The sequence below is a fragment of the Lolium perenne genome, chromosome 6 (assembly GCF_019359855.2).
Source record: "Lolium perenne isolate Kyuss_39 chromosome 6, Kyuss_2.0, whole genome shotgun sequence".
Lineage (NCBI taxonomy): Eukaryota > Viridiplantae > Streptophyta > Magnoliopsida > Poales > Poaceae > Lolium > Lolium perenne.
The window spans coordinates 192,098,589-192,112,167 of NC_067249.2; the positions used below are offsets into that span (position 1 = coordinate 192,098,589).

At 43.7% G+C, this 13,579-nt stretch overlaps 1 protein-coding gene across 1 annotated transcript; it reads right to left on the bottom strand.

Annotated features, from left to right (window-relative positions):
• Positions 1-1,034: 1,034 nt before the first annotated feature.
• Positions 1,035-1,848, bottom strand: LOC127306604 (pathogenesis-related protein 1). Its single transcript, XM_051337272.2, has 2 exons — positions 1,563-1,848; positions 1,035-1,470 (listed from the first exon to the last, which is right to left on the bottom strand). Exons 1-2 carry the CDS (start codon positions 1,747-1,749, stop codon positions 1,199-1,201), a joined length of 459 nt encoding a protein of 152 aa, XP_051193232.1. The 5' UTR covers positions 1,750-1,848; the 3' UTR covers positions 1,035-1,198.
• Between the last annotated feature and the right edge of the window lie 11,731 nt (positions 1,849-13,579).

Consider the following 13,579-nt stretch of genomic DNA (forward strand, 5'->3'; position numbering starts at 1 on the left):
CGTTTTGGGAGGCTCCTTGGGTTGGGGGAGGAAGCCAATTGATATCGCACCTCTAATTTTCGCCATTTCGAATAGGAAATCTTGGAAAGTTAATCAAGCCATGAGATGCAACGAATGGGTTAGGAAAATTACCTTGGATGAGAATTTCACCATCGACCACCTTGCGCAATTTGCGGATCTTTGGACGTGCTTGCAAGGCATCCATCTCATTGATGATGTGGAGGATGACATTGTTTGGAACCTCATAGCGAATGGCCTATACTCGGCCAAATCGGCCTATGAGGTGCAATATTTTGGATCGATTTATTCTCCCATGTTCAAGACGGTGTGGAAGGCTTGAGTCCTTCTAAGGCTAAGTTCCTTGCTTGGCTCATCACACAAAATAGAGTTTGGAGGGCGGATCCCTTACAAAAGCGTGGTTCGAGGAGGAGGAAGAGCTTAGTGCAAGGAAGAAGAGTGAATATATGGCTTAGGGCATGTACAATCGGGAGCTCTTATCCATGCTCTTAGAGAGAAAAAGAAAATATCAGATCACTGAAGCGTCTGGTTTCCCCAACGCTGGACGCTAACGGCAGCTGCAAAATTTCCCGGCTGCTAGCGTTGCATGCTTCGCGTCATACATGAGAAAATGAAATAAGAGCCCGCCTCCTCTTTTTGCGTCGATGTAGCCTAGACGCTAGGATTTTCAAGCATAACTGCCCATCCAGTGGGATTAAGATCCCGGCGTTGGCGCTAAGCTCCCCTGTTGTACATGCCCTTAATCCATATTCAACAATTAACACCTTTTCTGCTTAGTTGATGATTTTGTGTTGGTCTTTCTAGATATTGACTATTCTTTCTCATTCTTGAAAGTGTTGTTTTAACCAACTGAAGAGCCCGTGCATTTTCTGTATTTTGCTAACTTTATGGCTGGAAAAAGCTACCAATTCCAAATAAGAGTGTCATGTATTTCACATGCTTCCTTTTATTCTTGTGCGAACCATGAGGAAGATACATAAGCAAGTCACAGCAACTTCATACAAACCCACAGTCCATTTTCTTTAAGCCATTACTTATTTCACGGTTACAAATACTCGCGGTATTTTTAACTTAATAAGTCCACACCTGGCTTGATCTGTCATACCACCTCGAGGTTGGAGCAGTTTTATTCGATCGAAGAGAAAGCAACCATTATTATGTATGATCCCTCTTTATTGACTTAGTTGTACGCGTCCGGGTTGGCGAGGAGGTAGGCCTCGGCAGTGTTGAACATCTCAGCGACAGAGTCCTTAGCCTTGAGCATCTTGTCCTTCCCCTCCCCGCCCTTGTAGGTGCATTCCACCTTGGCCACACTCCCGCCGTTGGCCGTTGGCTTCACCTTGACGTTAAACGTGGCCGTCTCAGTGCCGTCACACTCAATGGTATATTTGCACTCGCACTTGTCCACATCGAGGAACTCGACCTTCTTCTTCATGACGTTGAAGGGCATGGCTGCACCATCAAATTAATTGCGTGTTATGGTTTGAACATGTGTGCCAAACAGCAGGTGGCATGAATGCATGTCTTATGTATGGTATGCGTACCTGAGTTGCAGTTGTAGTGTCTGACGCTGCCGATGCCGCCATCTCCTTCAGCATGGTGGGCGCTGTCGAAGATGTGTGGGGCGAGCTTGGGTGCCAGATTGTGCCAGTCCATGACGCAGGCGCGGAACTTGCGCGACGCGGCCACCTTCGACTCAAGCTCCAGGGTCCAGCTGTTGGTGGAGGCCATTGCTATGATTATCGACTACAACTGGGTGCAGATGTGTGAGCTGAGAGTATTGTACCTAGAGGAGAAATAATGTTTTGTGGTTTCCTGGAGAGAGGAAGCAAGCGCTTTAAATAGATGAAGCCTGAGTTGCATTATGTGCAAGGATGCATCCAATACTAATAAAGTTTCTTATCCTCTATAGGGTGATGTATCCAATGCATCCCGCGTGTAGCTTAGTTATAATTTGATGTGATGGCCGTGGACTCTCCCGCTAGTAAACTATCTTATCATCTTGCTACTCTCCTCTACGAGTCGTCCGTCAAGTACCGGGTATTGTGGGATTTTTCCCCCTGAAAACTCGCCAGCACTAGTCATTTGGTGCAGTAGATGGAGCAGTCACTGGTCGTGAGACTGTGAGAGAGCGTACCAAGGCATATGCTCTTTGGATAACGTCTCGTTTCCTTGTAGGAGTCATTTTCATCTTGCTCTTCTAGACTCTTCTCGTGAGCCCATGCTCGGACGGTCACGCATTGGCACTGCTATCACCGAAGCCCATGCTCGTTTCGTTGTAGGAGGCTAGGAGCTCATGGTTGGACAGTTACGTATTGCTGTATTGGCACTGCTCTCAACAAAGCCATCTGATCTGCTCACGAGTAGAGTAGCGCATGCAGCATGCGTTTACAGCTGAAGCCACTGAATTCTGAATTAGTTTCAGTCTGACAGAATCATTTCCTAGCGACACTTGTAGTAAAGAACTAATATGGCCGCTGTAACTGGCACGAGCAGTACTCATAGTTAAGAGAAAGATGTCACAGAGAATTTTCTGTGTAAACTTCTCTGGAACATTTTTGTATAAGCTGATAGCGCAGGAACCTTTGCTTCAGCTATTCAGTACTGTCGAACCACGTTCGACGATGCGCTTCGAGCAAAGCTAAGCAACTGATGTCAACCGGACCACCCGAGTACCATAAGCTTAAAGAGTTAAAGTTGATGGCCAATGGGAAGAGGATTCGTCTAGCTTGGTTCTTTCAAAAGCTTCTAACTTATCCGAAGATTTGGTAGATGCTGAAAATGATGATCATGAGGATCTAATGCATGTTCCACTAATCAAGTGGCGCAATAAAAATAAGGTTAAGTCTTCTCGTTTGATTCGACGAAGTTCTAGGATTAAGAAACTTAAGAATCTGGCTATATGAGAGGAATTTGGTGGAATTGCGAGGGTCTAGCGGATCCTGCTAAAATTTGTTTTATTCATGAGTCAGTAAGGGAGCACAAATTAGATTTCATAGTTTTGTTAGAAACTGGAAGAGCTAATTTTTCGGCACCTTTCCTTAAGCACCTTTCCGGGGGAATAGACTACATGTGGTATTGTCTACCACCTAGGGGAAGGTCTGGGGGTATTTTGGTGGGTATCAACATGGAAACTACTTTGATCCAAAGAGTGGAGACAGGTGATTTCTGTGTTAAAATGTTCGTCAAAAATAAATCTGTTGGTTTTGAGTGGATTCTTGTTGGGGTGTATGGGGCAGCCCAAGATGCTCTCAAACCAGATTTTCTGGCAGAATTAGTTAGAATATGTGAATCTGACAACTTACCTCTGTTGGTGGGAGGGGATTTTAATATTATTAGGAGACAAGAGGAGAAAAATAATGATCGCTTCAATGCGAGGTGGCCTTTTATTTTTAATGCAATCATCGAGACACTTGATCTAAGAGAGATTATTATGTCCGGTAGACAATTTACTTGGGCAAGCAGGCGGGAAATACCCACCTATGAGAAGTTAGACCGAGTTCTAACTAATGTGGAGTGGGAACAGAAGTTCCCTTTGGTCACAGTACGGGCACTCACACGTACTGGCTCGGATCATACTGTAGGATAACGTTGCATAGAAAACAAAAAATTTCCTACCGTGAACACGCAATCCAAGCCAAGATGCAATCTAGAAGACGGTAGCAACGAGGGGGTATCGAGTCTCACCCTTGAAGAGATTCCAAAGCCTACAAGATGAGGCTCTTGTTGCTGCGGTAGACGATCACTTGCCGCTTGCAAAAGCGCGTAGAAGATCTTGATCACGATCGGTTCCGGCGCCACGAACGGGCAGCACCTCCGTACTCGGTCACACGTTCGGTTGTTGATGAAGACGACGTCCACCTCCCCGTTCCAGCGGGCAGCGGAAGTAGTAGCTCCTCTTGAATCCGACAGCACGACGGCGTGGTGTCGGTGGCGGTGTAGAAGTCCGGCGGAGCTTCGCTAAGCTACGCGGGAAATATGAAGTGGAGGAGCAAAGCTAGGGTTTGGGAGGGGGTGGCCGGCCACTCAAGGGGGGCGGCCAAGCTATGGTCTTGGGTTGGCCGGCCCCCTCCCTTGGCCCCTCATTATATAGGTGGATCCCAAGTGTTGGTGTCCAAGTCTTCGAATAAGACCCGAAACCAAAACCTTCCATAGGAGGGGGCAAACCTAGCCCAACTAGGACTCCCACCCAAAGGTGGGATTCCCACCTCCCATGTGGGGGGTGGCCGGCCCCCTATGGTGGAGTCCACTTGGGACTCCACCCCCACTAGGGCTGGCCGGCCATGGAGGTGGAGTCCCTTGTGGACTCCACCTTCCTAGGTGGTTTCTTCCGGACTTTTCTAGAACCTTCTAGAACCTTCCATAGAACCTTCCGCGACATTTTATTTCACATAAAATGACATCCTATATATGAATCTTATTCTCCGGACCATTCCGGAACTCCTCGTGATGTCCGGGATCTCATCCGGGACTCCGAACAAATATTCGAACTCCATTCCATAATTCAAGAACTACCATTTCAACATCCAACTTTAAGTGTGTCACCCTACGGTTCGAGAACTATGCGGACATGGTTGAGTACTCACTCCGACCAATAACCAATAGCGGGATCTGGAGATCCATAATGGCTCCCACATATTCAACGATGACTTTAGTGATCGAATGAACCATACACATATATTACCAATTCCCTTTGTCTCGCGATATTTTACTTGTCCGAGGTTTGATCTTCGGTATCACTCTATACCTTGTTCAACCTCGTCTCCGACAAGTACTCTTTACTCGTACCGTGGTATGTGGTCTCTTATGAACTTATTCATATGCTTGCAAGACATTAGACGACATTCCACCGAGAGGGCCCGTAGTATATCTATCCGTCATCGGGATGGACAAATCCCACCGTTGATCCATATGCCTCAACTCATACTTTCCGGATACTTAATCCCACCTTTATAGCCACCCATTTACGCGGTGGTGTTTGATGTAATCAAAGTACCTTTCTGGTATAAGTGATTTACATGATCTCATGGTCATAAGGACTAGGTAACTATGTATCGAAAGCTTATAGCAAATAACTTAATGACGAGATCTTATGCTACGCTTAATTGGGTGTGTCCATTATATCATTCACACAATGACATAACCTTGTTATTAATAACATCCAATGTTCATGATTATGAAACTAATCATCTATTAATCAACAAGCTAGTTTAAGAGGCATACTAGGGACTTCTTGTTTGTCTACATATCACACATGTACTAATGTTTCGGTTAATACAATTCTAGCATGATATATAAACATTTATCATAAACATAAAGATATAAATAATAACCACTTTATTATTGCCTCTAGGGCATATCTCCTTCAGTCTCCCACTTGCACTAGAGTCAATAATCTAGATTACATTGTAATATACCTAACACCCATGGCATTCTGGTGTTGGTCATGCTTTGCCCTAGGGAGAGCTTTAGTCAACGGATCTGCTACATTCGGATCGGTGTGTACTTTGCAAATCTTTACTTCTCCATCTTCGATGTACTCGCGAATCGAGTGGTAACGCAGCTTGATATGCTTCAGCCTCTTGTGTGACCTTGGCTCTTGTGCATTGGCGATGGCACCCATGTTATCACAAGTAAATGATTAATGGGTCCAATGCACTAGGAACCACACCGAGCTCTACAATGAACCTCTTCATCCATACCGCTTCGATGAAGCCTCGAAGCCGCTATGTACTCGATTCTGTTGAAGACTTCGCCACCGTGCACCGCTTCGAGCTTGCCCAGCTTTATCGCAGCACCATTCAATATAAACACGTACCCAGATTGTGACTTAGAGTCATCAGGATCAGTGTTCCAACTTGCATCGGTGTAACCGTTTACAACGAGCTCTTGGTCACCTCCATAACAAAGAAACATATCCTTAGTTCTTTTCAAGTACTTCAGGATATTCTTGACCGCTGTCCAGTGTTCCATTCCTGGATCACTTTGATATCTGCTAGTTAAACTAACAGCATGTGCTATATCCGGTCTAGTACATAGCATGGCATACATGATAGATCCTCTCGCCGAGGCATAGGGGATGTTACACATCCTTTCTCTTTCTTCTGCCGTAGCCGGTCCTTGAGTTTTACTCAATACCTTGCACAGTAACATAGGTAAGAACCCTTTCTTACTTTCGTCCATTCTAAACTTCTTTAGAATCTTGTCCAGATATGTACTCTGTGATAGCCCTATTAGGCGTCTTGATCTATCTCTATAAATCTTGATGCCTAATATATACGATGCTTCACCAAGGTCTTTCATTGAAAAACTATTATTCAAATAACCCTTAACAATGCTTAATAGTTCTATTTCATTTCCGATCAATAATATGTCATCTACATATAATATCGGGAATGCTACGTAGCTCCCACTCACTTTCTTGTAAATACGAGGCCTCTCCATGACACTGTATAAACCCGAAGTCTTTGATCACCTTATCAAAGCGTCGGTTCCAACTTCTTGATGCTTGCTTCAGTCCATAGATTGAACGCTGAAGTTTGCATACTTTGTCAGCATTTTTAGGATCGACAAAACCTTTGGGTTGTACCATATACAACTCTTCCTCAATGTCTCCATTAAGGAACGCCGTTTTGACATCCATCTGCCAAATCTCATAATCGAAAAATGCAGCTATTGCTAACAAAATCCTCACAGATTTTAGCTTCGCTACCGGTGAGAAAGTCTCATCGTAGTCAACTCCTTGAATTTGTCGGAAACCCTTTGCGACAAGTCGAGCTTTATAGACAGTAATATTACCATCAGCATCTGTTTTTCTCTTGAAGATCCATTTATTCTCGACAGCCTTTCGGCTATCAGGTAAGTCTACCAAAGTCCATACTTTGTTATCATACATGGATCCCATTTCGGATTTCATGGCTTCTTGCCATTTGTTGGAATCTAGGCTCATCATCGCTTCTTCATACATCGCAGGGTCCTCATCATTGTTATCTACAATCATGACATTTAGACAAGGATCATACCAATCAGGAGTGGCACGTTCCCTTGTCGATCTGCGAGGTTCAGTAGTTTCCTCGTTCGAAGTTTCATGATCATTATCATTAGCTTCCTCTGTTGCCGGTGTAGGCGGTACAGTACAACTTCCGGTACTGCGCTACTCTGATCAACGAGTATAGATTCATCAATCTCATCGAGTTCTACTTTTCTTCCAATCACTTCTTTAGTGAGAAATTCTTTCTCAAGAAAGGTTCCGTTCTTAGCAACAAAGATTTTGCCTTCGGATCTGTGATAGAAAGTGTACCCTATAGTTTCCTTAGGGTATCCTATGAAGATGCATTTCTCCGCTTTGGGTTCTAGCTTGTCCGGTTGTAACTTCTTTACATAGGCTTCGCAACCCCAAACTTTCAGGAACGACAGCTTAGGTTTCTTATTAAACCATAATTCATACGGTGTCGTTTCTACGGATTTTGATGGTGCTCTATTTAAAGTGAATGCGGATGTCTCTAATGCATAACTCCAAAATGATAACGGCAAATCAGTAAGAGACATCATACTACGAACCATATCTAAGAGAGTTCGATTACGACGTTCGGACACACCGTTTCGTTGAGGTGTTCCCGGCGGTGTCAATTGTGAAAGTATTCCGCATTTCTTTAAATGCATGCCAAACTCATAACTCAGATATTCACCTCCACGATCAGATCGTAGAAATTTGATCTTCTTGTTACGTTGATTTTCTACTTCACTTTGAAATTCCTTAAACTTCTCGAAAGTTTCGGATTTATGTTTCATGAAATAGATATACCCATATCTACTCAGATCATCTGTGAAGGTTAGAACATAACGATAACCACCGCGCGATGCTACGCTCATTGGTCCACATACATCGGTATGTATGATTTCTAATAAGTCGCAGCTCGCTCCATCATACCAGAAAATGGAGTCTTTGTCATTTTTCCCATTAGACATGCTTCGCATCTATCAAGTGACTCAAAGTCAAGTGATTCAAGTAATCCATCGGTATGGAGTTTCTTCATGCGTTTCACTCCAATATGACCAAGACGATAAAGTGCCACATATAAGTAGAATTATCATTAAGTTTAATTCGCTTAGCATCAATGTTATGTATGTGCGTATCACTACTATCGAGATCTAACAGAAATAAGCCATTCTTTTGTGGTGCTCGACCATAAAAGATATTATTCATAAAAATAGAACAACCATTATTCTCAGACTTGAATGAATAACCGTCTTGCATTAAACAAGATCCAGATATAATGTTCATGCTCAACGCAGGTACATAATAGCAATTATTTAGGCTTAAAACTAATCCCGAAGGTAGATGTAGAGGAAGTGTGCCGACTGCGATCACATTGACCTTGGATCCATTTCCAACGCGCATCGTCACTTCATCTTTCAGCAGTTGTCGTTTATTCTTTAGTTCCTGTTTCGAGTTACAAATATGAGCAACCGAACCAGTATCAAATACCCAGGTACTAGAACGAGAACTAGTGAGATAAACATCTATAACATGTATATCGAGATATACCTTCTTTCTTCTTCTTGACAAGGCCGCTCTTCAGATCAGCCGGATACTTGGAGCAATTACGCTTCAGTGTCCCTTCTCCTTGCGATAATAGCACTCAGCATCAGGCTTAGGGCCGTTCTTAGGTTTCATAGGAGGCGTGGCAGCTTTCTTGCCACCCTTGTTGAATTTTCCCTTAGACTTGCCCTGTTTCTTGAAACTCGGTGGTCTTGTTGACCATCAACACTTGGTGCTCTTTCTTGATCTCAATCTCAGCAGCTTTTAGCATGCCAAAGAGTTCAGGTAACTCCTTGTTCATGTTACGCATATTGTAGTTCATCACAAAGTTCTTGTAACTTGGTGGCGGTGATTGAAGGACACGATTAATCCCGATCTGTTAGGAATCACTATTCCCAAGTCACCGAGTTTCTTCGCATGCCCGGTCATGGCGAGCATGTGCTCACTAACGGAGCTGCCTTCTTCCATCATACAGCTGAAGAAATGTTTCGATGCTTCATAGCATTCCATCGTCGCATGAGTCTCGAATATAGCTTTCAGCTCATTCATCAACTCATGAGGATCATGGTGCTCAAAACGTTTTTGAAGATCGGATTCCAGGCTGCACAGATGGCACACCGAACTTGAGAGTACCGAGTTTTCCGAGTCGCGTAAAACAGCTTTTACTTCATCGGATTCATCTTCTCAGGAGGGTCACCTAGCGGTGCATCAAGCACAAATTGCAGATTTCCGCCGAGGAGAGGAAGATCCTCACATGACGGAACCGATCGGTGAAGTTGCTACCGTTGCTCTTAAGTTTCTCTTTCTCTAGGAACTGATTAAAATTGATTGGGGACGCCATCTCTACAACATATATTTGCAATAGTTTAGACTAAGTTTATGACATATTGAGTTCAAATTTTAATTCAACATAATTAAAAACCTAAGTGAACTCCCACTCAAAACAATATCCCTCGCATTGTCTTAGTGATCACACGAACCAAATCCACCGCACCTAAACCCGATCATCACGAGAAAAGGTGTGATTTCAATGGCGAACACTCAAAGTGTTCATCATATCAACCATATGATTCATGCTCTACCTTTCGGTATCACGTGTTCCGAGACCATGTCTGTACATGCTAGGCTCGTCAAGGCCACCTTAGTATCCGCATGTGCAAAAACTGTCTTGCACCCGTTGTATGTACTTATCGAATCTATCACATCCGATCATCACGAGATGCTTCGAAACGATAAGACTTGATAACGGTGCTACTAAGGATGAACACTTTATTATCTTGAGATTTTAGTGAGGGATCATCTTATAATGCTACCGTCGCGATCTAAGCAAAATAAGATGCATAAAAGGATTAACATCACATGCAGTTCATATGTGATATGATATGGCCCTTTTGTCTTTGCGCCTTTGATCTTCATCTCCAAAGCACGGACATGATCTCCATCATCTTCGGGCATGATCTCCATCATCGTCGGCGAAGCACCAAGGTCAATGGCACCGTCTTCATGATTGTCCTCCATGTAGCAACTATTACAACTACTTTGAAATACTACTCAACATGAAATTTAAAGACAACCATAAGGCTCTGCCGGTTGCCACAATACAATAATGATCATCTCATACATATTCATCATCACATTATGGCCATATCACATCACCAAACCCTGCAAAAACAAGTTAGACGCTCTCTAATTTTGTTTGCATATTTTACGTGGTTTAGGGTTTTCGTTATAGATCTAATCTACCTACGAACATGAACCACAACGTTGATACTAATGTTGTCAATAGAAGAGTAAATTGAATCTTTACTATAGTAGGAGAGACAGACACCCGCAAAGCCTCTTATGCAATACAAGTTGCATGTCGAACGAGGAACAAGTCTCATGAACGCGGTCATGTAAAGTTAGTCCGAGCCGCTTCATCCCACTATGCCATAAAGATGCAAAGTACTCAAACTAAAGATAACAAGAGCATCAACGCCCACAAACCATTGTGTTCTACTCGTGCAACCATCTATGCATAGACACGGCTCGATACCACTTTGTAGGATAACGTTGCATAGAAAACAAAAAATTTCCTACCGTGAACACGCAATCCAAGCCAAGATGCAATCTAGAAGACGGTAGCAACGAGGGGGTATCGAGTCTCACCCTTGAAGAGATTCCAAAGCCTACAAGATGAGGCTCTTGTTGCTGCGGTAGACGATCACTTGCCGCTTGCAAAAGCGCGTAGAAGATCTTGATCACGATCGGTTCCGGCGCCACGAACGGGCAGCACCTCCGTACTCGGTCACACGTTCGGTTGTTGATGAAGACGACGTCCACCTCCCCGTTCCAGCGGGCAGCGGAAGTAGTAGCTCCTCTTGAATCCGACAGCACGACGGCGTGGTGTCGGTGGCGGTGTAGAAGTCCGGCGGAGCTTCGCTAAGCTACGCGGGAAATATGAAGTGGAGGAGCAAAGCTAGGGTTTGGGAGGGTGGCCGGCCACTCAAGGGGGGCGGCCAAGCTATGGTCTTGGGTTGGCCGGCCCCCTCCCTTGGCCCCTCATTATATAGGTGGATCCCAAGTGTTGGTGTCCAAGTCTTCGAATAAGACCCGAAACCAAAACCTTCCATAGGAGGGGGCAAACCTAGCCCAACTAGGACTCCCACCCAAAGGTGGGATTCCCACCTCCCATGTGGGGGTGGCCGGCCCCTATGGTGGAGTCCACTTGGGACTCCACCCCCACTAGGGCTGGCCGGCCATGGAGGTGGAGTCCCTTGTGGACTCCACCTTCCTAGGTGGTTTCTTCCGGACTTTTCTAGAACCTTCTAGAACCTTCCATAGAACCTTCCGCGACATTTTATTTCACATAAAATGACATCCTATATATGAATCTTATTCTCCGGACCATTCCGGAACTCCTCGTGATGTCCGGGATCTCATCCGGGACTCCGAACAAATATTCGAACTCCATTCCATAATTCAAGAACTACCATTTCAACATCCAACTTTAAGTGTGTCACCCTACGGTTCGAGAACTATGCGGACATGGTTGAGTACTCACTCCGACCAATAACCAATAGCGGGATCTGGAGATCCATAATGGCTCCCACATATTCAACGATGACTTTAGTGATCGAATGAACCATACACATATATTACCAATTCCCTTTGTCTCGCGATATTTTACTTGTCCGAGGTTTGATCTTCGGTATCACTCTATACCTTGTTCAACCTCGTCTCCTGACAAGTACTCTTTACTCGTACCGTGGTATGTGGTCTCTTATGAACTTATTCATATGCTTGCAAGACATTAGACGACATTCCACCGAGAGGGCCCAGAGTATATCTATCCGTCATCGGGATGGACAAATCCCACTGTTGATCCATATGCCTCAACTCATACTTTCCGGATACTTAATCCCACCTTTATAGCCACCCATTTACGCAGTGGTGTTTGATGTAATCAAAGTACCTTTCTGGTATAAGTGATTTACATGATCTCATGGTCATAAGGACTAGGTAACTATGTATCGAAAGCTTATAGCAAATAACTTAATGACGAGATCTTATGCTACGCTTAATTGGGTGTGTCCATTATATCATTCACACAATGACATAACCTTGTTATTAATAACATCCAATGTTCATGATTATGAAACTAATCATCTATTAATCAACAAGCTAGTTTAAGAGGCATACTAGGGACTTCTTGTTTGTCTACATATCACACATGTACTAATGTTTCGGTTAATACAATTCTAGCATGATATATAAACATTTATCATAAACATAAAGATATAAATAATAACCACTTTATTATTGCCTCTAGGGCATATCTCCTTCACATACTCCCCTCTTTATCGATTCTGGTGAGGCGGCTCATATGGGCAACAAAAACACCTTTTCATTTGAGTTATCTTGGATGCGGCAAGATGGCTTTTATGAAATGGTGCTTCATGAATGGAATTCGGTCCTTTCAGGCTCATCACCTATCGAAAAATGGCAACACAAGGTTAGACATCTTAGACAGTTTTTACGTGGTTGGGCTAAGAATCTTAGTGGTGTTTATAGGAAAGAGAAAGAAAGGCTCTCTCTTCTTATAGATGAGCTTGATTTAAAAGCTGAAACTATTCCCCTAAATGCAGCCGAGAGGGCTCAGAAAAGGGAGGCCGACATTGCCATTGCTAAGCTTCGGCGTGATGAAGAGACCAAATGGGCTCAACGCGCAAAAGTTAAGCACATACAAGAAGGTGGTAATAATACCAAATATTTTCACCTTATTGCGAATGGTAAGCATAGGAAAAAAAGAATTTTCCAACTTGAGCAAGATGAGGGGACCATTGTGGGTCAACAAAATCTGAAGGTATTCATAATTGGGTATTATAAAAAGCTTTTTGGAGCTCCTGAAATGAATTTATTCACCATGAGAGAAGAAGTCACTCATGATATTGCTCAACTTTCTGAAACGGAGAAAACCATCCTCACATCTCCTTTTACAGAACAGGAGGTGTTTGAGGCTATCTCTAGTTTGGAACATAATAAAGCTCCAGGTCCAGATGGGTTTCCTGCTGAGTTTTATCAGAGGTTTTGGCCGGTCATTAAGTCTGATGTGATGGCTATGTTTGCCCAGTTACAAGAGGGTGATATACCATTATATAAGCTTAATTTCGGCTTCGTCACTCTCTTGCCTAAGAAAGAGGATGCGAGCAGAATAGAACAATATCGCCCAATTTGTCTACTCAATGTTAGCTTTAAAATTTTCACAAAGGTTGGTACCAATCGTGCAACAGTCATTGCACATAAGGTTGTTCGTCCAACTCAATCTGCCTTTATCCCTGGTAGAAACATCCTAGAAGGGGTTGTTGTTTTACACGAGACCATTCATGAGCTGCATAGGAAGAAGCTGGATGGGGTTCTCTTCAAAATAGATTTTGAAAAGGCTTACGATAAGGTGAAATGGTCCTTTTTACAACAAGCTCTTAGAATGAAAGGGTTCCCACCTGAGTGGTGTAATTGGATAGCACGCTTCATTCAGGG

Coding starts and splice junctions, on each gene's coding strand:
- LOC127306604 (XM_051337272.2), bottom strand. CDS start 1,749: ATGGCCTCCACCAACAGCTGGACCCTGGAGCTTGAGTCGAAGGTGGCC. Junction 1,471..1,562: donor ACACTACAACTGCAACTCAG/GTACGCATACCA, acceptor TTGATGGTGCAG/CCATGCCCTTCAACGTCATG.